The sequence below is a fragment of the Coregonus lavaretus genome (assembly GCF_964263955.1).
Source record: "Coregonus lavaretus genome assembly, chromosome: 1".
Classification (NCBI taxonomy): domain Eukaryota; kingdom Metazoa; phylum Chordata; class Actinopteri; order Salmoniformes; family Salmonidae; genus Coregonus; species Coregonus lavaretus.
This window is the reverse complement of record NC_139988.1, coordinates 37,158,331-37,180,987: the sequence shown is the minus strand read 5'-3', so window position 1 is coordinate 37,180,987 and position 22,657 is coordinate 37,158,331. Positions and strand designations below refer to the sequence as shown.

The 22,657-nt window shown below is 42.2% G+C and overlaps 1 protein-coding gene across 1 annotated transcript; it reads left to right on the top strand.

The window, feature by feature from the left end:
* Window positions 1–9,298: 9,298 nt before the first annotated feature.
* Window positions 9,299–16,047, top strand: slc22a15 (solute carrier family 22 member 15). The gene is made up of 12 exons (XM_084171138.1): window positions 9,299–9,474; window positions 11,389–11,532; window positions 11,697–11,829; window positions 12,071–12,235; window positions 12,451–12,580; window positions 12,765–13,001; window positions 13,200–13,340; window positions 13,516–13,601; window positions 13,686–13,794; window positions 13,982–14,054; window positions 14,267–14,425; window positions 14,938–16,047. Exons 1-12 carry the CDS (start codon window positions 9,391–9,393, stop codon window positions 14,989–14,991), a joined length of 1,515 nt encoding a protein of 504 aa, XP_084027264.1. The 5' UTR covers window positions 9,299–9,390; the 3' UTR covers window positions 14,992–16,047.
* Window positions 16,048–22,657: the final 6,610 nt, after the last annotated feature.

The window sequence follows — 22,657 nt, the reverse complement described above, 5'->3', positions numbered from 1 at the left end:
TGGAAGAATATGAAATGTGAAATGTCAAACTGCATGCCAATTATTTGATCTCAATCAGTTTCATGGGAATATGTATTTAGATCTTTGTAAATAACTGTTTGGTTCGCAACTTAAAGCAGGTGGTGTTAACAAACTAGTGCTTCTTGTAAGCCTATTTTGTTTCTACATAATTTACATGATAGAAGACATTATAATCTTTTTTTAATACCACACAAATGACCGAAATGAGTGGCTACTTTGACACTGACACACTGAGATCGATCTGGTCTTCAATTCAAACAATAGCCCAGGGCAATGAAGCGACACACTGATTGTACAATATTAGGAGGCAATATCTACAGGATATTATAGGCTACAGTAGGTTACTAAATACAATTTAGTGGCACACTGACTCTCTCCTAATGAAGCTATATGCTACTACTCACGGTGATGGCCGATGCGCTCTTCTTGGTAATAGCCTATCTCAAGATGAGCTACTTTGAAAAACAGTGTTGCTGTTCGCCAAAAATTGGGAGTTGTGAGAATTTTTATATATTGGTTCTACAGACCGATTAGTCTTCTCTTTTTCAGCAGTAGGCATTGCTTTCCAAACTAAGTTTTTCTCGCTATTGTATTTTGAAATTTGCAAAATGCAAACAGACAACCGCAACCGACCATAGAAATGTAATCCATAGATGGCAGTTCCCATTCAATTCAGGACTGGCAGACATTGCTAGTGTACCCATGCGTTTGAGTCAAATTGCCATGGTAAGAGGTTCCAAACCCTTCTATGGATTATATGTCTATGGCCACTTGACGCAACAAGCTGTATATTTTGTGTGCATGCCAGCCAAATTGCGGCCTTCCCGACTGTAGGCAACCGGTAACTGCCAAAATAAAGGAAACACTTGAGTAAATGACAGATACAAATAATATGGTTTGGGGTGCATTTTCCTGACATGGTTTTGGTCCACTTGTAGAATGTATGCCAAGGTGCATTGCAACTGTGGTGGCAAAACACCCTTTTAAGACACTATATTGATGTTTCCTTTATTTTGGCAGTTACCTTTATGTGCTTGTGATAAGATTTTATCCACAGGTATAAAAATTAAAATAAAAAAACGATTGATCCTCTGTGGCCAAACTATGCTCTCTGGTGTATTTTGAACATTGAGAGCGGGCTCCTGTGGTTGGATATTTTCTTGCCTCATGGGTCCCCTATGGGCTTGAGCCCCTGACTCACACAAGTGACCAGTCACGTTTAATTATCATACAGTTTGTTTTATTAATCACTTACTCAAACAAGGCAGGGCACCCCCAGTTACCCACATGTGCCCTCTACCTCCTCTCCTCCCCAATATAAAGATTAGCAGAGCGGCAGCAGCAGCCTGTCTACACTCATTGAGAGCGTGATCCTGAATCCTGTGGTTGGCGGTTGCAGTAAAACAAATGCATATATATTACATACTGTATATATAATATATACTGTATACCTTTATTTAATTTTTTTACTTACAGTGAGGGAAAAAAGTATTTGATCCCCTGCTGATTTTGTACATTTGCCCACTGACAAAGAAATGATCAGTCTACAATTTTAATGGTAGGTTTATTTGAACAGTAAGAGACAATAACAACAAAAAAATTCAGAAAAACGCATGTCAAAAATGTTATAAATTGATTTGCATTTTAATGAAGGAAATAAGTATTTGACCCCCTCTCAATCAGAAAGATTTCTGGCTCCCAGGTGTCTTTCATACAAGTAACGAGCTGAGATTAGGAGCACACTCTTAAAGGGAGTGCTCCTAATCTCAGTTTGTTACCTGTATAAAATACACCTGTCCACAGAAGCAATCAATCAATCAGATTCCAAACTCTCCACCATGGCCAAGACCAAAGAGCTCTCCAAGGATGTCAGGGACAAGTTTGTAGACCTACACAAGGCTGGAATGGGCTACAAGACCATCGCCAAGCAGCTTGGTGAGAAGGTGACAACAGTTGGTGCGATTATTCGCAAATGGAAGAAACACAAAAGAACTGTCAATCTCCCTCGGCCTGGGGCTCCATGCAAGATCTCACCTCGTGGAGTTGCAATGATCATGAGAACGGTGAGGAATCAGCCCAGAACTACATGGGAGGATCTTGTCAATGATCTCAAGGCAGCTGGGACCATAGTCACCAAGAAAACAATTGGTAACACACTACGCCGTGAAGGACTGAAATCCTGCAGCGCCCGCAAGGTCCCCCTGCTCAAGAAAGCACATATACAGGCCCGTCTGAAGTTTGCCAATGAACATCTGAATGATTCAGAGGAGAACTGGGTGAAAGTGATGTGGTCAGATGAGACCAAAATCGAGCTCTTTGGCATCAACTCAACTCGCCGTGTTTGGAGGAGGAGGAATGCTGCCTATGACCCCAAGAACACCATCCCCACCGTCAAACATGGAGGTGGAAACATTATGCTTTGGGGGTGTTTTTCTGCTAAGGGGACAGGACAACTTCACCGCATCAAAGGGACGATGGACGGGGCCATGTACCGTCAAATCTTGGGTGAGAACCTCCTTCCCTCAGCCAGGGCATTGAAAATGGGTCGTGGATGGGTATTCCAGCATGACAATAACCCAAAACACACAGCCAAGGCAACAAAGGAGTGGCTCAAGAAGAAGCACATTAAGGTCCTGGAGTGGCCTAGCCAGTCTCCAGACCTTAATCCCATAGAAAATCTGTGGAGGGAGCTGAAGGTTCGAGTTGCCAAACGTCAGCCTCGAAACCTTAATGACTTGGAGAAGATCTGCAAAGTGGGACAAAATCCCTCCTGAGATGTGTGCAAACCTGGTGGCCAACTAAAAGAAACGTCTGACCTCTGTGATTGCCAACAAGGGTTTTGCCACCAAGTACTAAGTCATGTTTTGCAGAGGGGTCAAATACTTATTTCCCTCATTAAAATGAAAATTAATTCATAACATTTTTGACATGCGTTTTTCTGGATTTCTTTGTTGTTATTCTGTCTCTCACTGTTCAAATAAACCTACCATTAAAACTATAGACTGATCATGTCTTTGTCAGAGTGCAAACGTACAAAATCAGCAGGGGATCAAATACTTGTTTCCCTCACTGTATATATACTGAACAAAAATATAAACGCAACATGCAACAATTTCAAAGATTTTACTGAGTTACAGTTCATATAAGGAAATCAGTCAATTGAAATACATTTATTAGGCCCTAAACTATGAATTTCACATGACTGGGAATACAGATATGCATCTGTTGGTCACAAACCTTTTTATAAAAGGTAGGGTCGTGGATCAGAAAACCAGTTAGTATCTGGTGTGACCACCATTTGCCTCATGCAGCGCGACATGTCCTTTGCATAGAGTTGATAAGGCTTTTGATTGTGACCTGTGGAATGTTGTCACACTCCTCTTGAATGGCGATGCGATGTTGCTGGATATTGGTGGGAACTGGAACACGCTGACGTACACGTCGATCCAGAGTATCCCAAACATGCTCAATGGGTGACGTCTGGTGAGTATGCAGGCCATGGAAGAACTGGGACATATTTCCAGCTTCCATGAATTGTGTACAGATCCTTGTGACATTGGGTTGTGCATTATCATACTGAAACATGAGGTGATGGCAGCGGGTGAATGGCATGACAATGGGCCTCAGGATCTTGTCATGGCATCTCTGCATTCAAATTGCTGAGTTCGTTGTCCGTAGCTTATGCCTGCCCATACCATAACCCCACCATGGGGCACGACGCCATACACATAGTCTGCGGTTGTGAGAACGGTTGGACGTACTGCCAAATTCTGCATTGTCTTGACTGTGTGCTTAGGGTCGTTGTCCTGTTGGAAGATGAACCTTTGCCCCAGTCTGAGGTGCTGAGCGCTTTGGAGCAGGTTTTCATCAAGGATCTCTCGCTCCGTTCATCTTTCCCTCGATCCTGACTAGTCTCCCAGTCCCTGCTGCTGAAAATCATCCCCATAGTATGATGCTGCCACCACCATGCTTCACCGTAGGGATGGTGCCAGGTTTCCTCCAGACGTGACGCTTGGTATTCAGGCCAAAGAGTTCAATCTTGGTTTCATCAGACCAGAGAATCTTGTTTCTCATGGTCTAAGAGTCCTTTAGGTGCCTTTTGGCAAACTCCAAGCGGGCTGTCATGTGCCTTTTACTGAAGAGTGGCTTCCGTCTGGCCACTCTACCATAAAGGCCTGATTGGTGGAGTGCTGCAGAGATGGTTGTCCTTCTGGAAGTTTCTCCTATCTCCACAGAGGAACTCTGGAGCTCTGTCAGATTGACCATTGGGTTCTTGGTCACCTCCCTGACCAAGGCCCTTCCCCTCTGATTGCTCAGTTTGGCCAGGCGGCCAGCTCTAGCAAGAATCTTGGTGGTTCCAAACTTTTTCTATTTAAGAGTGATGGAGACCACTGTGTTCTTAGGGACCTTCAATGCTGAAGAAATTTTTTGGTACCCTTCCCCAGATCTGTGCCTCGACACAATCCTGTCTCTGAGCTTTACGGACAATTCCTTCGACTTTATGGCTTGGTTTTTGCTCTGACATGCACTGTCAACTGTGGGACCTTATATAGACAGGTGTGTGCCTTTCCAAATCATGTCCAATCAATTGAATTTACCACAGGTGGACTCCAGTCAAGTTGTAGAAACATCTCAAGGATGATCAATGGAAACAGGATGCACCTGAGCTCGATTTCGAGTCTCATAGCAAAGGGTCTGAATTGTTTGCCCTTTGATAGTTATTTTTTTAAAATAAAATCACTGTTACATACAGTACCAGTCAAAAGTTTGGACACACCTACTCATTCAAGGGCTTTTCGTTATTTTTTACTATTTTCTACATTGTAGAATAATAGTGAAGACATCAAAACTATGAAATAACACATATGGAATCATGTAGTTACCAAAAAAGTGTTAAACAAATCAAAATATATTTTATATTTGAGATTCTTCAAAGTACCCACCCTTTGCCTTGATGACAGCTTTGTACACTCTTGGCATTCTCTCAACCAGCTTTACCTGGAATGTTTTTCCAACAGTCTTCAAGGAGTTCCCACATATGCTGAGCACTTGTTGGCTGCTTTTACTTCACTCTGTGGTCCAACTCATCCCAAACCATCTCAGTTGGGTTGAGGTCGGGTCATTGTGGAGGCCAGGTCATCTGATGCCGCACTCCATCACTCTCCTTCTTGGTCAAATAGCCCTTACACAGCCTGGAGGTGTGTTGGGTTATTGTCCTGTTGAAAAACAAATGATAGTCCCACTAAGCGCAAACCAGATGGGATGCCGTATCTCTGCAGAATGCTGTGGTAGTCATGCTGGTTAAGTGTGCCTTGAATTCTAAATAAATCACCGACAGTGTCACCAGCAAAGCACCCCCACACCATAACACTTCCTCATCCATGCTTCACGGTGGGAACCACACATGTAGAGATAATCTGTTCACCTACTCTGCGTCTCACACAGCGGTTGGAACCAAAAATGTCAGACCAAAGGACAGATTTCCACCGGTCTAATGTCCAGTGCTCGTATTTCTTGGCCCAAGCAAGTCTTCTTCTTATTGGTGTCCTTTAGTAGTGGTTTCTTTGCAGCAATTCGACCATGAAGGCCTGATTCACGCGGTCTCCTCTGAACAGTTGATGTTGAGATGTGTCTGTTACTTGAACTCTGTGAAGCATTTATTTGGGCTGCAATTTCTGAGGCTGGTAACTAATGAACTTATCCTCTGCAGCAGAGGAAACTCTGGGTCTTCCTTTCCTGTGGCGGTCCTCATGAGAGCCAGTTTCATCATAGCGCTTGATGGTTTTTGCTACTGCACTTGAAGAAACTTTCAAAGTTCTTGAAATGTTCCGCATTGACTGACCTTCATGTCTTCAAGCAATGATGGAATGTCGTTTCTCTTTGCTTATTTGAGCTGTTCTTGCCATAATATGGACTTGGTGTTTTACCAAATAGGGCTATCTTCTGTATACCACCCCTACCTTGTCACAACACACCTGATTGGCTCAAACGCATTAAGAAGGAAAGAAATTCCACAAATTAACTTTTAACAAGGCACACCTGTTAATTGAAATGCATTCCAGGTGACTACCTCATGAAGCTGGTTGAGAGAATGCCAAGAGTGTGCAAATCTGTCATCAAGGCAAAGGGTGGCTACTTTGAAGAATCTAAAATCTAAAGTGTATTTTGACTTGTTTAACACTTCTTTGGTTACTCATCTTTGGTTACTCATCCCAAACCATATGATTCCATATGTGTTATTTCATAGTTTTGATGTCTTCATTATTATTCTACAATGTAGAAAATAGTAAAAAAAAAAAAACAACTTGAATGAGTAGGTGTGTCCAAACTTTTGACTGGTACTGTATGTCATTAGTAGGCCTAGTAAATGTACTGTTAATCCCCCGTTATTTGGTTACATTCATTTATGTTAATGCATGTATTAATTACAGTAATTTACCATTCTCATTCTCAGACTGTAAACGTTGTTTGTGGAATTCACAACCTGCTACACTTTTGGTTTTGGTTTATTACATAACCATTACGAGTAAAACATATATATAACAATAGTAATAGTTTAGAGTGCTCCATGTGAGAAATGATTATGTGCCTGGTTTCCAGTGCCGATTATAGCGTGTAAATCTTGGTGGGGCAAACTAAAAAAAAAAAAAAAAGTGATGCATGCCAGCAAAGCCACTAACAACACTAAACAAGACATGAATTGTGCTATAATGGTGACAAACGGTGCCCACAAACTGTTAGGGCCTACGTAAAACTGTTCCTACAGCACAGTCCCAACAGCAGTCCCAACACCTTACCACTGCTACAAATGGCTATCAGCGGAGCCTCGTCTGGCAGCGAAACAGTTAATTCAGCCTTTTAAAAAAACATAGCTGATATGGCTGACTTGCTTAAAAAAACATAGCTGATATGGCTGACTCCCCCCCCCACACACACAGCGGAGTCGCTCACCACCTTCCGGAGACATTTGAAACCCCACCTCTTTAAGGAATACCTGGGATAGGATAAAGTAATCCTTCTACCCCCCCCCCCCCCCCCCCCCCCCCAAAAAAAAAATTGTAAAGTGGTTATCCCACTGGCTATAAGGTGAATGCATCAATTTGTGAGTCGCTCTGGACTAGAGCGTCTGCTAAATGACGTAAATGTGCCCTTGAGCAAGGCACTTAACCCTAATTGCTCCTGTAAGTCGCTCTGGATAAGAGCGTCTGCTAAATGACTTAAATGTAAATGTAAATGTAAACAAATGTAGATTCTACTGACAATTGAGATATACAAACTATGGCATTAGGGGACAACGAGCGGATAAGAGGCAATCCATAATTTCGATTAAGACATTAATGAGCGAGCTAGGACGGACGTAGTCAATTTAACTATTTGTTCAGCACTTTTGAAATGTACTGCGACATAATTCAGAACATGGGCCGTTCTTACAGTATTCTCCCTGTACTTGAACACCAAGTCAGTACCGTAGGATAAATAAAGGGGGCCTATAAGCAGACAATGAAAGCTCTTACAATATTCGATGATTACATTTCTCTAAAACAGGCTATAGGCTACATGTGCACCACCAAGTTAGAACAGTAGGTGAAATTATCAGGGGAAAAGTGACCAAATTATTAGGGTGTGGCACATGGGCTACTAACAGCTTACTACACAACATACACTTAGTATTACTTTCTTAGCTACAGACAGTATACATATCTCCCTGGCATATTACATCATTTATGCAGCAGCATTTTTGGACTCACCTTGTTGTGCTGTGCTCACTTGAACAGGAGGGTGGCGCGGCGGTCCTTCGTGGGCAAATTTTGTCATCAAACTTAGTCATCAAAGTCTGGCATTCTCTGGATTTATGGTGCTTTCAAGACAACTGTGAACTCAGAGAAAAACGAGGTCGAATCATGATGACGTCAGTGATCTTCAGGTCGGAGCTCTAGAAAGAGGGCCGAGTTCCCGACTTGCAATTCTGAGTTGGATGACCGTTCAAAACGTATTTTCCCAGTCTGAGCTAATTTCTTTTCAGAGTTCCCAGTTGTCTTGAACTCACTGAAGTCAGATTTCCCAGTTCTGACTTTCCAGGTGTTTTGAGCGCGGCAGAAGTCATGCTGGATTGACAGCATGGCCAATGTTGAATATTTATCCTTTTAAGCTTGGAAAATAGACCCTTAAACCCAGACTTGGGACCACACACCCACTCCACTGAATAGCAGGCTAGTGATTGCTTTGCAATGCTTGCAGGTAGCCACTGATTCCTTCCAAACCACTCATTGTTGAATTTGCGATTTCCAACTTGTTGTGTAATGTTTATGTCAAATGGCCGATGATCACCGATACGTTTGATCTATAATGTCTCTTCATTATTTCTCTTCATATGACAAGGATTGAAAAGGATTTTCCAGTAGATTGTCAACTTGATTCATGATGATGCCTGCTAGCTTGCTAGCTAAGATTTTGAAAGTATGATGTTGACATGATCAGTCCAATCAAAGCTACTGTAGATATAACGTGATTTGACATAATTTTATCTGTGGCCAATGACCTTGAGCCTTCTTGGATGGGCACTTCTAATGTAACTCTATGGCAGCACCCAAGGGGCTTGAATTTTCTAGTTCTACCTTTAGATTTTGCGGTGATGTAGTGTCCCCATGAGTGACAGAACACTGAGCCAATCACGGCGCAACTAGAGAACATTACCAACCCCTTCGCTCAGTATTTTCCGCTGGTTGCCCCACCACCACAGAAAGCACTGAGCTAGGCTGAAACACCAGCATTTTGGAGCTGCCTTACTCAAGGAAGCAAAAAAAGAAACCAAGTTTGTATGCGGCTTTATTAACTCAATTAGTTGTTTTTATATTGTTTTTGTACATTGTTTACAAAGTGATATGTGACACGTATTAATGTCAAAATAACATGCAAAAAACAAACAGCTAAACAGGTGGGGCTCAAAACAGGTGGGCCTCCAATAGATCACAGTGTTTCAATGTGTCCGTATGGCAGAGGCTGGTGCTCTTGCCTTAGATGAATTTTACCTTTTAGATTTTTATGATTAACCACGTGACAATGATTTTGTCAAACAAAAACGTTATTAATTAAATGAAATTAAAAACGAAAATGCTTATACAAAAATAATCATAACCATACCTCAAGTGCTTAACACAGCCACAAAGTCATACCATTCCATCTGCCCGATTCGTTCAAAACGAATTCGCCCAATTAGTTACTGCTGCGCATGCGCCGTTTCCTGAGTAGTCTCCTTGACCAATCCACTTTCCTATATGATAACATGTGATAGTAATCCACGTTTGCGAAATGATGTTTGCGCAGTCCGTCAAATTGGTGTGATGTGCTTGAATATTGTTTCCTCTTGGAATGGATTTAGAAGAGGCATTTCAATTAGTCGGAGAATTCGGATCATATCAGAAGCAGATGGTGTTGGTTCTTGTGTTGCTACAGGTTTGTTTTATTAACGTTCCTTGCTTTGGTGGAAACGTATGCCACCCACATCTAGCTAGCTAAGCTAGCTGTATTAGCTAGCAATCTAATACATTGCTATATTTTCTAGAACAATTTTCTGAATGCATTACAGTATGTCGTCAAACTTAGTGTGGGGCAAGCCAGCTAGTAGTCTGTCGCTGCTATTGTTATCCAGCCATAGCTAAGCTAGTTAGTTAACTGGATAATGAAATCACAGACGCTTTTAAGTAGCTTGCTGAATCTTAGCTAGCTATCTCTCCCGTCATTTGCATACGCATTAAAGCCACAGTCTGCAATATTTCCTGCTGTTCAATGGCCATTTCAATTAATTATACTCAGTTCTTGAAGAATATAACTTATAAATGCCATATGACAACGGTCTTATCCTATAACCCAAGATCTAAGAGCCAATTTATGCTTGATCAGAAAATGTGGTCGCTGGGTGGTGTGACGCAATTGCGAAGCATCTGGAGGCACGCAGAGGCCAAATTGAGCACCATACGGCATCGCCGTGCGTCTCTCAAATATTGTATCAATGTGGGGGTTCATATAGCTCCGCATTGACATGATTGGATGACGGAAGGTGAGGGCGGAATGACTTGTATAAACACAAATTAACTTCCTTCACAACCGGTAACCTAGCGGTTAAGACCGTTGGGCCAATAACCGAAAGGTTGCTGGTTCGAATCCCCGACCCGACTAGGTGAAAAATCTGTCTCTGTGCCCTTGAGCAAGGCACTTAACATTAATTGCTCCTGTAAGTCGCTCTGGATAAGAGCGTCTGCTAAGTGACTGGCCGGATCCGGTACCTCTCGTGGCATAAAACATAATTGTCACTTTTTGCAATGTAGAAATTATAATAAACGCGATCACTAATATGCCATCACCAGCGAGTGAGCTGCACATCATTGGGTGAGTCAGTGAAACTGGAAAGCATTTTTAGTAATATAATTTCCTCATATTGTAGCGTACAATAAATATGTCTCCACACACCAAGGCCTAGGCTATTGATGGATTCAAGACAAGGTCGTTTTCATTGATCTCAGTTTCAGTGTCAAAGTAGCTTGTCATTTCGATCGTTCGTGCGGTATTATGGTGCTTTCACGACAACTGGGAACTCGGGAGAAGAAAACGAGGTCGAATCATGACGTCAGTGATCTATCTTCAGGTCGGAGGTCTAGAAGAGGCCAGAGTTCCACACTTGGAATTCCGAGTTGGATGGCCGTTCAAAACAAATTTTCCCTATTACCCAGTTGACTTAAACGCACTTAAGTCGGAGATTTCCCAGCTCCGTGTTCCCAGTTTTTTTTGAACGCGGCATTAAAAAAAGATTATGTCAAAGTCTTCAGACATGTAAAATGATGTAGAATTGCATGAAATGCGTCTATAAATGGCCAAAAAAAATCCCCGACCTTAGGCCACAAAAAATGTTTCCCATGTGTGTAACTTCTGTAAGTTCCGCTACTTTACTGCCCTATGCCACTATGCAAATGAATTGATAGGCATTCAATGCTTTATTATAAAGTTATTTTTTTTTATGCGTTCTGGTACCTCTGACCTCCCAAGCTCTACCATGCCAATCTCAGGCATTTCAGAGGATTTGAGCAGGTCAGGCTGTTGAATTGCAGATTGTGTGAAAGGAGTCAGCTAATTAAATACCAGTGATGGATAGATCCCTTGGGTATATAGGCCTATATTACTTAATAATAATAATAATATGCCATTTAGCAGACGCTTTTATCCAAAGCGACTTACAGTCATGCGTGCATACATTTTTGTGTATGGGTGGTCCCGGGGATCGAACCCACTACCTTGGCGTTACAAGCGCCGTGCTCTACCAGCTGAGCTACAGAGGACCACTTGCTTGGCACTCAGCTTGGTTTTGTTTTCCAGGTGTATATGGCATGCCAGTCCATGCTCATTGTGCTCGTTGGAGCTATACCAGAATACGACATTGAACAAGGTGACCACGCCAACCATGAGGAGCTCATCAAACACATTACATTTACAGAGGACGTCAACTCCATCGTGACGGAGGTGAGAGGTCACTGTTCATGATTCAATAGGAGCAAAAATGTGCCGTGCTTGACAATGTAGCGTCATTCACACCTGTGTATGGAATTTAACACATTTTAAAATAATCTAGACAATGAAAATATATGAATGCTGTCTTCCAGTTTCTTTCCTTCCTTTTCTCTTAGTGGTTCCTTCTAAAGCAACAGGCTTACAAGGTCAGCTTGGCAGGCTCTTTGTTCTTCGCTGGGGTCTTGGTTGGAAATGTTTTTTTTGGACCCCTCTCTGACAAGATTGGAAGGAAACCAGTCTTCCTAACAGGTGACGAGAATGAGATTCACTACTTTTCATATAATGATCTTAATCCATATCCTATAAAATATTTGACAGGCTGATATGATATAGCAGCCATTAGGAAAGGTCGTTGTTCTGACCTGCTACCTTGCGGGCTACTTTTCAGCCCAGCTAATAGTCACTGGTAAAAATCTCAGAAAGCTATGGTTAGGCCTCATCATTCACTTTTTTTGCTCTGTTTCTCTCTCTCTCTCTCTCTCTCTCTCAGCTCTGTTCTTTGAGGTGTTGTTTGGCTATGCCACAGCCTTTGCTCCCAGCTATGAGGTGTTTGCTTTGTCGCGCTTGCTGGTGGGTCTGATGAATGGGGGCATGTCCCTCGTCTGTTTTGTGCTCACCCAGGAGTATGTGGGCAAGTCCTACTGGGCCATGACAGGTACAAATAATCATCATGACACTGACAAATGTTTACCAGACACAGCTACAGTAACTAAGGAGGGTGGGACTAGGATTGGACAAAGGGTAAATTGTAGTCAAGAAGAGTCAGTCGGAGAAACCCCCTCCCCCAGTGACATAAGACAGTGGTCTGAGACTATTGGAAACAGTTTTTACCAAACTATTTAAATGTTGTCTCTGGTGTTTGTTTTTCAGGGACCTTGACTAATATGACCTTTGCTGTGGGAATTGCCCTGTTTGGTGCCCTTGGCTACTATATCAGACCTTGGCGTAACCTGGCAACAGCAGCTAATTCTCCTGGCGTCCTGTTTTTTCTTCTTTGTGTGTAAGTTAATTTTAGGATGATTATTCCAAGAAAGCAATTGCATTAGAACCTCGACTGACACCTTTCCCAAGACATTTTACCGCATATGTGAGACTGCAGTTTGCTGATGGAACAAAAAGCAAGATGACCTTTTCATCTCCTGTGTTTTGTCTTTGTCTTGTTCCTGTTTTTCTGGCTGAGGCAGGACTCTCCCGGAGTCTCCACGCTGGCTGTATTCCCGTGGTTACACGGAGAAGGCAGAGGAGGTTTTGCGGTACATGGCCGTGCGGAATGGGAACGGCAACGCTGCAGCCAAAGTGAAGCTCCGTATGTGTCCTGGCTCTGTCAAGACTGGTAACCAGGGCAACAATGGCCCTGGCCTCCTCGACCTGTTCACCCACCCAGTGCTCCGCAGGAGAACCGTGGTGCTCATGTATGTCTGGTGAGTTAGCACACCATGACCTGAACCACTGGGAAACCAGAGGGACTCGCTTTTTGCAATGTCATTAATGGTGCACAGGCAGTATCAACAGCTCACAACTATGCGTAGGTTCAGTATACATTGTTTTAAAGACCTTTCACACTGAATACTTTAAACATAACCAACCTTAGAGTGACACTGTCTGTGGGTGTGCTCTAGGTATTCCTGCAGCCTGGTGTACTATGGGCTGACCATGAATGCCAGTGAGGACAGTGGGAACCGCTACTTCAGTGTTGCCATGTATGGACTGGTGGAGCTCCCGGCCTACCCTCTCTGTATCTATTTCATAAACAAGCAGTGGTAAGATTCTCACCACCTGTGATGATATTCTATGAATTAAAGTGTCAGTGGTGCACTGAATAAATGTCTTATGGTTAAAAAAAAATGAACAAATATTGAATCGTAATAGTTTCACAAGACTATATATTCTCATCACACCTGTGCTAAACAGTTGGAATTTGTGCCTGTTTTTTAGGGCTGGGAGAAGGAAAACCATGGCCAGCTTTCTGGGTTTAGCTGGCTTGTCATGTCTATGCACCATGTTTATCCCTGGAAATGCTGGTAAGGGCATTCCATCTACAGTATATTAGATAGATTTGATTAATTATGTTACTTTTTTTAATCTATTTGTTATTTATTATTTAGGGGCATTGTTCAATGCTACCTCTTTAGCTTTGTTAGGAAAGCTGTTGGTCAGTGCGGCTTTCAACATAGTGTACGTCTACACTACTGAACTGTACCCCACTGTTATAAGGTGAGTGCAGTGCAACCAGATCCCACTAAATTACTTCTATAAAGTACAGTAGAGGGCGCCGTTCTCCCATTTTTGCTTGTGTGATATGAGCGTCAATTTCAATTTAAGTTCTCACAATGCAATATGTTTTTGTACGGTATGTTGGAGAGGTGTTTAAATAATGTTATGTGCTTTGTCTTGATGTCAGGAACGCTGGTCTTGGGGTCTGCTCAATGTCTTGCAGAGTCGGAGGGATCCTGGCCCCTTTCGTGCCCTCTTTGGTACGTCAGCAGAATATCATTAATATGATGATGGACAAAAATCATTGTCTTTTTATGTTTTCACAATTGTAATCAAGTACAAGGACCACTTTGGTCTTTCTATAAGTGTTCAAATTGTGATAAACAGAAGTTGTTTTGCCTTCTGTCAGAATGTATGGTATTCATTTGAGCCCCTCAAGCTTATGCTGTGTTTTGTTTTCTATGTGTTTCAGAGAGACTTACACACCTCTATGCCCTTCATGGTATTCTGTCTCAGTGGGATCTCTGCTGGCTGCCTGGGTCTCCTTCTCCCTGAGACACTCAACAAACCTGTGGCAGAGACACTGGATGAGCTCCGCAGTCCTGCTTACCACCGCATTGTAGAGACAGAGGTAGGATCATAACTCTGTCCTTTATATTGGGTTAGTTACCCCCTAGCTTTGGACGTCGGGCTTCTCACGTAGTTCGAAAGCCAGGTGAAGTTCTCCTCAGGAAGAAAATAAAAAGGGGTGGAGTATAACTAGTGACGGTTTGCCACTTATCAAACCAATCGCATATTTTGCATCGGTGGAGCTCCAAACAGAGTTTGTGATTCTGATTTTAAAACAAGCTAGCAAGCCTATAATGCAAAACTAATGTTGGATAGGCTACAAAAACTGTCTGACACGGTAGGAAATGCCTCTTCTGAGGGAAAATTCAAGCGCTGAATGCCAGCTCTCCCATTCAAAGGAAAATCCAATATTGATGTTCTCCAGACTTCCAATAGTCGAGACAGGATTAAGAAGGATGGTCAGGCGAGACTAGTTACTCCCTATCCAAATGCATGTTTACAATGATCTTTAAAAAAAAATAACCTGCTTAACATTCTGTATCTTGGGGGGTTGGATTGTGTTCCATTATACAGACACACTTGTTTGAAGAGGACCAATCGAAAACAAAGCATAAACTGAATCAGTGACTTACTCTTTGAACGAGAGAACAGTCAGCGGCAATCCACAGGAGAGACTCTCGAAGCCTGTCCACACACACACAAGTGAGAGGGACCCGATGCTCTGTTTCCATGGTGAAGCAAGGACTGGTCTAGCTACATGCCGTGATGGATGGTGGTCCATTTTACAGGGAACGGCACACATGTTTACAATGTTATTTTGTTTCTGTGTGTGTGTTATATGTTTTGTACTGTATAGTGAAATGTGAAGTGCCTTCTAAATTCGCAGTTTATACAACAGTGAATTTATCAAGTCGAATGTGATATCAAGTAATCATGTGATCAAATGGAAGAGAACTACAATTTCTGCCAAAGTTTTCAGTTTCTACTTTGCCAACTAGTCATCGGGGGCCTAATTTATAATCATTGCGTACATTTCATACTAAATAGCTGCCTGCGCCATTTCTGAAAAGACTGCAAGCACAAAAATATTGAGATTTATAAACTTGGCACACGCAATTCATATGCAGGTTTCCCATTATAAATCAGACCTGTCATGAAACTGTGAACAAGCATTTACTCCACCTGAAAAACGCCCATCATTCACCTTTTATGGTGACAATAATGCCCTTATTTTCTGTATTGGAATTAGGCCAAGACAGTATCTAAAGGAAATGGCAATGGTGACCTTGATCAAATGTCTTTGGAGGGATTGGCAGAATGTTTTATTTTGCAGTGACATTTGTGGTATCTGACATTTTCTGAAAGACAGAAACAATTGCACATTTTTGTGGACATGTAAACAGATCGTCTAAATGCAATAATGTTTTGCATTAACTTTTTCCCGAACCTAAATATGCTGCACTGCCCCTGAATTCTGAAACATTGTCTACTCGAAAAAATGTAGACAGTGGGCCTACTTACAGTGGTAGCCTACACACTTCAATGCAAAATATCAACTGTCTGTTCACCTGTCAAATTCTACTGTATGTTATAAACCACGCACCCTATTGGATACATAGGCTGTTATAATTTCAAGTTTGTGCTCTAACTAATAATCCCTATTAAATGTGAGATGCGCATGGTAATTTGTTGTATGGCTACTACGGGAATATAAACTCATGGCCAGAAAAGGTGAGGAATTAATTTCGCAATGGTTATGATATGTATTATGTTTATAAATTAAATATTTTCTACACTAGACATTTCACATTACATTACTTGGATGCAGCCTGTGAACAGTCTGTTCTACTGTTAAACCAAACTTCAGATCGCATAGAGCAAAATAGGCTACTTGAAATAGCTTATCTGTTTACTACTGTGAAGTGTGTACAATTAAGTGAGCGACGGGACAAATTGTAGTTTATCTTAACTTGTATCCTATAGGCTATTTTGCAAGTAGCCTATGAAACATCAGTCAGAAAAGGTGAGGAATTTATTCTGAAATGATAATGGAAATGAAATAAATAATAGAAAATATATACCTATTTCGAATAATTTTAGAATGCGAAGATACATTGCTTTTCTCACTAATGGAAAATGATAGCATCTTATTTAGCTAGGCCTACCTGTTTTTTGTTGTTATGAATAAGTGTCATCATATATTCCCAATTTGTAGAAGGCTACTTACTACTATAATACTTTTGCCTTCTTGCAATGTAGGACTTCAACCACTAGAAACTGCGAATGCATGGTCTAAAGTGTGCGGGGAGGATAGCACATTCTCACGTCAAGTTCAGTTTTTATAAATGCCAACTTTTGCGTGAAAATAGGCACATGCATGTTTTTGGACATATTTTGTGTGTACGCAACGTTTATAAATCAGGCCCCTGAAGCCTATAGTTTAAATGGTTTGTTTCAGGTTCCATATAAATATAATTTCCATGTGTTCTGCTGGTCAGATCATACGCTAGTTACAATGTGAATACAGATTATGTATAAATATCTATCTATATTGGAGACAGTGACGATTTGTACAGTATTCCAATACCCCCTCAGGTAATTGGTTTACATTGTGTTGATTCAGGACTTATAATTGTTAATATTACAGCAAGTAACACCAATTGTGAATAGTAGCTTGCATAATTATATTGTGATGTATAATATCATTATGAGAATGACAGTGGCACATGGAACTACTGCACATGTAATAATCTGCCCCCCCCCCACCCCACCGGAACAGGGTGCATTGTAATGTTCATGGACATTTTAATGTTTCATATCTCAATAGTGTTTAAGAAAAGTAATTATAACGGTCACTGCCTGAACTCAGGTCGCGTTTGGCCTTTTCCCCCGGTGAGGTGATTGTGTCACCATTGACGCAGACAGGAGAGGCCCAGATCAACCATATTGCCCAGAAGCTCTCATCAAAGACGGAAGTAACCGCATAATGTTTTCCCCCCCATCACTTATAATTATGCCTTATGGCAGTTGGCCCATACCACCGGTTCAGTAAGTAGTTGGAGCAGGTTGAAGAGTTGAAACCGTAATCATTGTTTTGATTTATATTCCTCTGACACTGTATGCTTGCCAGCACAGAAATCCCCTGTTGAAGTAAATAAACAATCTCCAACAAAAGTTTGTTGAAATGAGGTGTTGAATTGCAATGAAAATGTGTGTGTGTGTATATGATTATACAGTATGAGGTCAGCTTAATATCACGCTCACAACATATCTTGGATGCACTTCAATTTTATAAGTCTACATCCTAATGCAAGCTGAAGTGCTTATGCTACTTAGATATCATTCTCTTGTGGTCTGCTTCCATAATTATTGTATGCTTGAGCTTTAGGTTATCGCCCGCCATTGATTTGAGGTCCTGGAATTGCTGCACCTCACTCTGAACAGCAAGCTTGCCGGATGATATTTTAGCATGCAATAGATGCTCTTGCTGCAGAATATTTTGTGGATGGGTGATTGAAGGCAATGCACTGAGGATGATAACGCACATAACACGAGGCTGGGTGAGGTTACTTCCAATCTGTCTAATTAGAAGCCAATTGAAAGACATTAAACTAAATAACAAACAGGAAAGTCTGAAGCCTCAAGGTGACCTCATTTGCTTATTCAAACTGGCACGCGAGACCGGGGAAACACAGAATATTGTTCACACACCCTCCCACATGTACTCAAATCAAAAGTTCAGGAACTGGCCAGCTAACCCCACCCCACAATTCCTCACTTCACACTCCCAAAGAAACATTTTCCAACAGCACTGATATCTTGATATTTATAGTTACCTCCAGTCAAGTTGATGAGGCATAAGGAGTGGAATGAGAGTGTGGTTATGTTTGGGTGTGTGGGGGAGGCCAGGAGAGTAATGTCCACACTGACCCAATGCTGAACTTTCGAGGAACAACTCTATCACATCTCTAGAGAGTGTGTGTGTGTGTGTGGGTGGGGGGGGGGGGGGGGGTGAGTGAGAGAGTGCGTGCGTGCCAGGGAGCGTGTGTGTATTTGTACTTGTGGTAGCCTATTGGGTGGATTGCTAGGAGTAAATGTGCTCTCAGTCCAGATTTATGTGTTTACTTTAGATTTTATCACAGTGTTAAAAGTTTGATTAATGTTAATAGATTAGTGGTCTTATTCACACAATTATTCAAGTAAAACGCTATTAGTAGCACACAGATTTTTTTTTTTTGCTTTAGGGTCAACTCAAGAACTATCTAGTACCCAGTATAAGCTAGTATGGTACTTTCTGCTGGTTCCTTGCGATCTTTTCTCAGGCAACAGGTTAAAGGGCAAATACATAATTCTGATGAACTTCAGAGAGGAGTAAAATAATTTACAGTAAATCCCCTTCTTTGTATAACATGGGTATAACAGTTCTGACATCAGTGAGCAAGTGTCAGAAGTGGACATTTTAAGGATTTGTGTTGTCTAAACAAACAGTTCCCCTCCACAGTGAGAAGATGGGCCATAAATCCAGCAGTCTGACAGGGAACAGTGCAGGGTCACTGCTCTCCACAGCCTTCGTTCCTCCCAACCCTTTTCAACCTACAACCACCTAGGGGGACAGACGACAAGTGGGGTTGAGCATTACCAGAGGGGACAAGTTTAAGTTATTTGAATTTGTCAGAGTTCTGCATACAGAATCAGACCTACTATACTGGACACTGTGTGTGTGCGCGTGCGTATGTGCGTGTCCGGGTGTGTGTTCTTATCTTAGAATTAACCTAAATCTCTATCCCCAAATCCCTGAACATTTTCTTTGTATATGGATGCATTTCAATCTGCAACTAACGTTTCTAACCCTACACCCTGCTGCTCCCTGCTGCTGCAGCACAGTGGGTGTGGTCAGTGAATGGGGATGTAGCGTAGAGCTGGACCAGGCTGGAGCAGCACTGTGCTCCCTCCACTGGGCTCTGTGTGAACTCCTGCACGCTGGGTGACCTGATGTTATCTGCCGCTTTCACACTCGCCGCGGCTTCTGGTTGTGATTACTCTGTGTATAGAGCATCCTGCCGGTGAGTCTCTCAGAGACCAGGGCCTTTCCACTCTTGAGAGAGAGGGGGAAGAAAGGAAGGAGGGAGATGTGCAGGTGGGGGTTGAAAAAGGGGTTGGGGAACTTTCCACAGATGGAGATAGCAATGATGAGAGTAGGCCAAGTCTGACCTGTGAGAAAATGGGACACATGCTTCTTTCATATTCTTAAATACCGTATTTTCAGTTTTGTTATGTGTGGGGAATGTATTGCAGAGATTATTTTCTGTTATGCATCCCCTGCCTCTCATTTTGACCTTGAGAAACGTATTGGACTTGGCTCTGTTTTAGTGATTAATCAACTTCACTAGTTTCAGCTCACACCACCCTGCTTGCAAACATATTGTGCCATCGTGAAATTTCTGATAACATTTCTCATTTAAAGGTATAATTAATCTATCAGATTCAGTAAAGATAAGAAACACCTGTATGACACTGACTGTTGATTCACACCTAAATGAGATCTGTACTGACAAGGCCAAAGCCAAGTGCCTTACCTGCTGTAACATGACCTGTTCAACAGTGTGCATTCTCCTGATTTTTGGCAAGCGCCTCAACATGGTCTGGAACGTAGAACTACTCCTTTCTGACAGATGAAGATGGAAGGGAGCTCAATATTCACTATTCACTGAGCTGCTGGTTTCGCTTTCTCTCTCAGCTGTAGAGGACGCTAGATGTTTTCTGAGGGTGAAAATTAGAGATTGGTGATAATGAAACAAGCACATGGCAATGATGGATGACTTGCCGCTCGGCCTTGGAACAAGTGAAATCAGATGATGAATGTCTGGCCAGAATCTGGAGGAGACTGGGGTTCCCTCTAATGGATTGTGGTGATGCGTATTAACCTGGATTTAGGTGCAATGACATAAACAGAAGAAGCTGGAAAACACAGTGCAGTGGATGTACCAAACCACTGGAGTGAATGCTTTTAGTCTCCAGCCTTTTGGAATGTCAATGTATGAATAAAAAAAGAATTTGCACGTAGTGACCTGTAAATCACATAAATATTTAAGTTATCTTATATCTATCATATCAGCCCACAACAAACCCTACAAAGCTTATGTGTGCATGGCTGTCCATAGTTTTCCCCTGTGCATTAACGCGTGTATGTGTGCTAGAGACTGTCTGTCTGTATTTACAGTATGTGAATGAAGCGTCGCTGCAGTGTCCCAGGCGTATCCCCGTGCCCGCTGTGTGACCTGGTCTTCCTCCCTCCCTGTGCAGTGCTGCTGCAGTTCAATTCCCACCATGGCAGCTGTCTGAGGGAAGCAGACTGTTTAAAATACCCCTCTTGCTGTTATATCAGGCTGCCTGCGCCTGCCAGGAAAAGCAAATGAACCTTTTCACAGAGAGGAGTTTTTGGAAGCACTCTTCATACACAAAGATTCACATACCACAATGGCTAAAAATAACTGTCCATCATACTGTGTACCTGATGGATGGGGCAGGCTTCTTAAAGAGTCTACCTGCCAGTGAAGTACACCACCTTTTCTTAAAAGCTCTGAGGAGAGATCTCCCCAGAAAGCAATGCAGCTTTCAAGGCACTTGTTCCTAATAGAGGGATATTTATCCTAACAACGAACATGCAGGGGCAGTTTCAGGTCATTGCACTTAGACCATCAGTGGTATCTGCTAAATGCTTTCAAAGGCAAGCAGTCTGGGTTTTCTTTCAAAATACACTAAAACAACTGGTAAAAAGTTGATCAAAGCTTATGTAACCCCTGCCTGAACTAAGAATAGTCAACTTCACCTATGTGACCCCTCCTCTCTCTCTAAAGCTTATGTGAAAAGCAATAAACCATAAACCCTCTTAAAAACAATAACAATTTTAAGCAAATGAAAATATCTATTAAAACGTTATAGGACGAGGTCAGCAATGAACAACATGTTATGTGAAAAACTGTAGGCTACACTGATCGAGTTAAACACTCTGTATTCTTTGATAAGCCGGTATAAACATTAGCAAATTAGCTGTAACAACAGCAAAGGGTTTGTTTTCATTCCAGAACCAGTTATGCCTGCCGCTGGTTTGCACTGCTAGGCTGCGTTTTGGGCCCGGAGGTGACACAAATCTCATCTTTAAACAAATACATATGGGTCATAACCCCTCTGTTTTGATTCCCTGGCCCATCCCAGACAGACACACACCACACAGACGCACATATGAACACAAAATCTAGGAAAGAATGTGTGTCCCTCACCATAGCAAAGTCTCAGACCCCCTTCTCCTAAAGCACACACACGCCACACAACTGAATGGACTGATCAAACAGCCACGCTTGAGTTTCATTCACAGTGACTGATTTGTGCGTCAGGGGGTCATAAAGTGAACCAAGGAGGGAGGATGGACAGGACAGGACAGGAGGGAGGAAGTAAGGGGGCAGGAGTTGTGACACATCTCACCTGTCATTGCCCTTGAATGTGGTGTGCAGCACTTCCCGGGTTGTTTTATGCTGCTTCGAGCCTCTCTGTCTCTCTTTTATTTGACTCATGGGTGGAACTGCCTGCTGTTCCCTGACAGAGTTCATGGTTCAGATGAACTTTTCAACCTCTGCTGGTATGTGGCACACGGTAGTACAGTGTATATCAACCCCACACAGGATTTCATAGCATAAACAACCCCGTCCAAGACACAAGGTGTTTATTTGCTCTGATGGATATGAGAGTTCATGAGGGCGCTTGCAGTTCATCCTCCCACTTTGCTTCTGCTCTGTCAAAGGTTCACAGCTCTTATTTTGTCTGCCATTTGCAAAACTTTAGGAAACAAAAACAGTAACCCTCAGATACTTGATTTAGCTTGGATTGTTTTTACTTTTCTACGAACCCTGCCTGACCTTGAAGCACAGGCTGCCATGAAACAAGTTTTTGCAGTTATTTGGCAATGAAACGCATGCTTCCTATCTCATTTTACCATGCTTCAGGGCTGGGAGTTCACTCTGACTGTATGCAACAAACCCAAAAGTTTACAGGGTGAGTCTTTATGGGTAAACCGCTAACATGAAACATTTGAAAACCGTAGCTCAATAACTTTAGCCATTTCACAAGTAAACAATGTATACTCCTTCCAAATACGTACAAGAGCATAAGACTACTTATGCTAACACACACGATGCATGCACGCGCACACACACCACAGCACAGGAGGCTGGTATCAAACACATGGAAACCATGCATTTGATGTGCTTGATACCATTCCATTGATGCCATTCCAGCC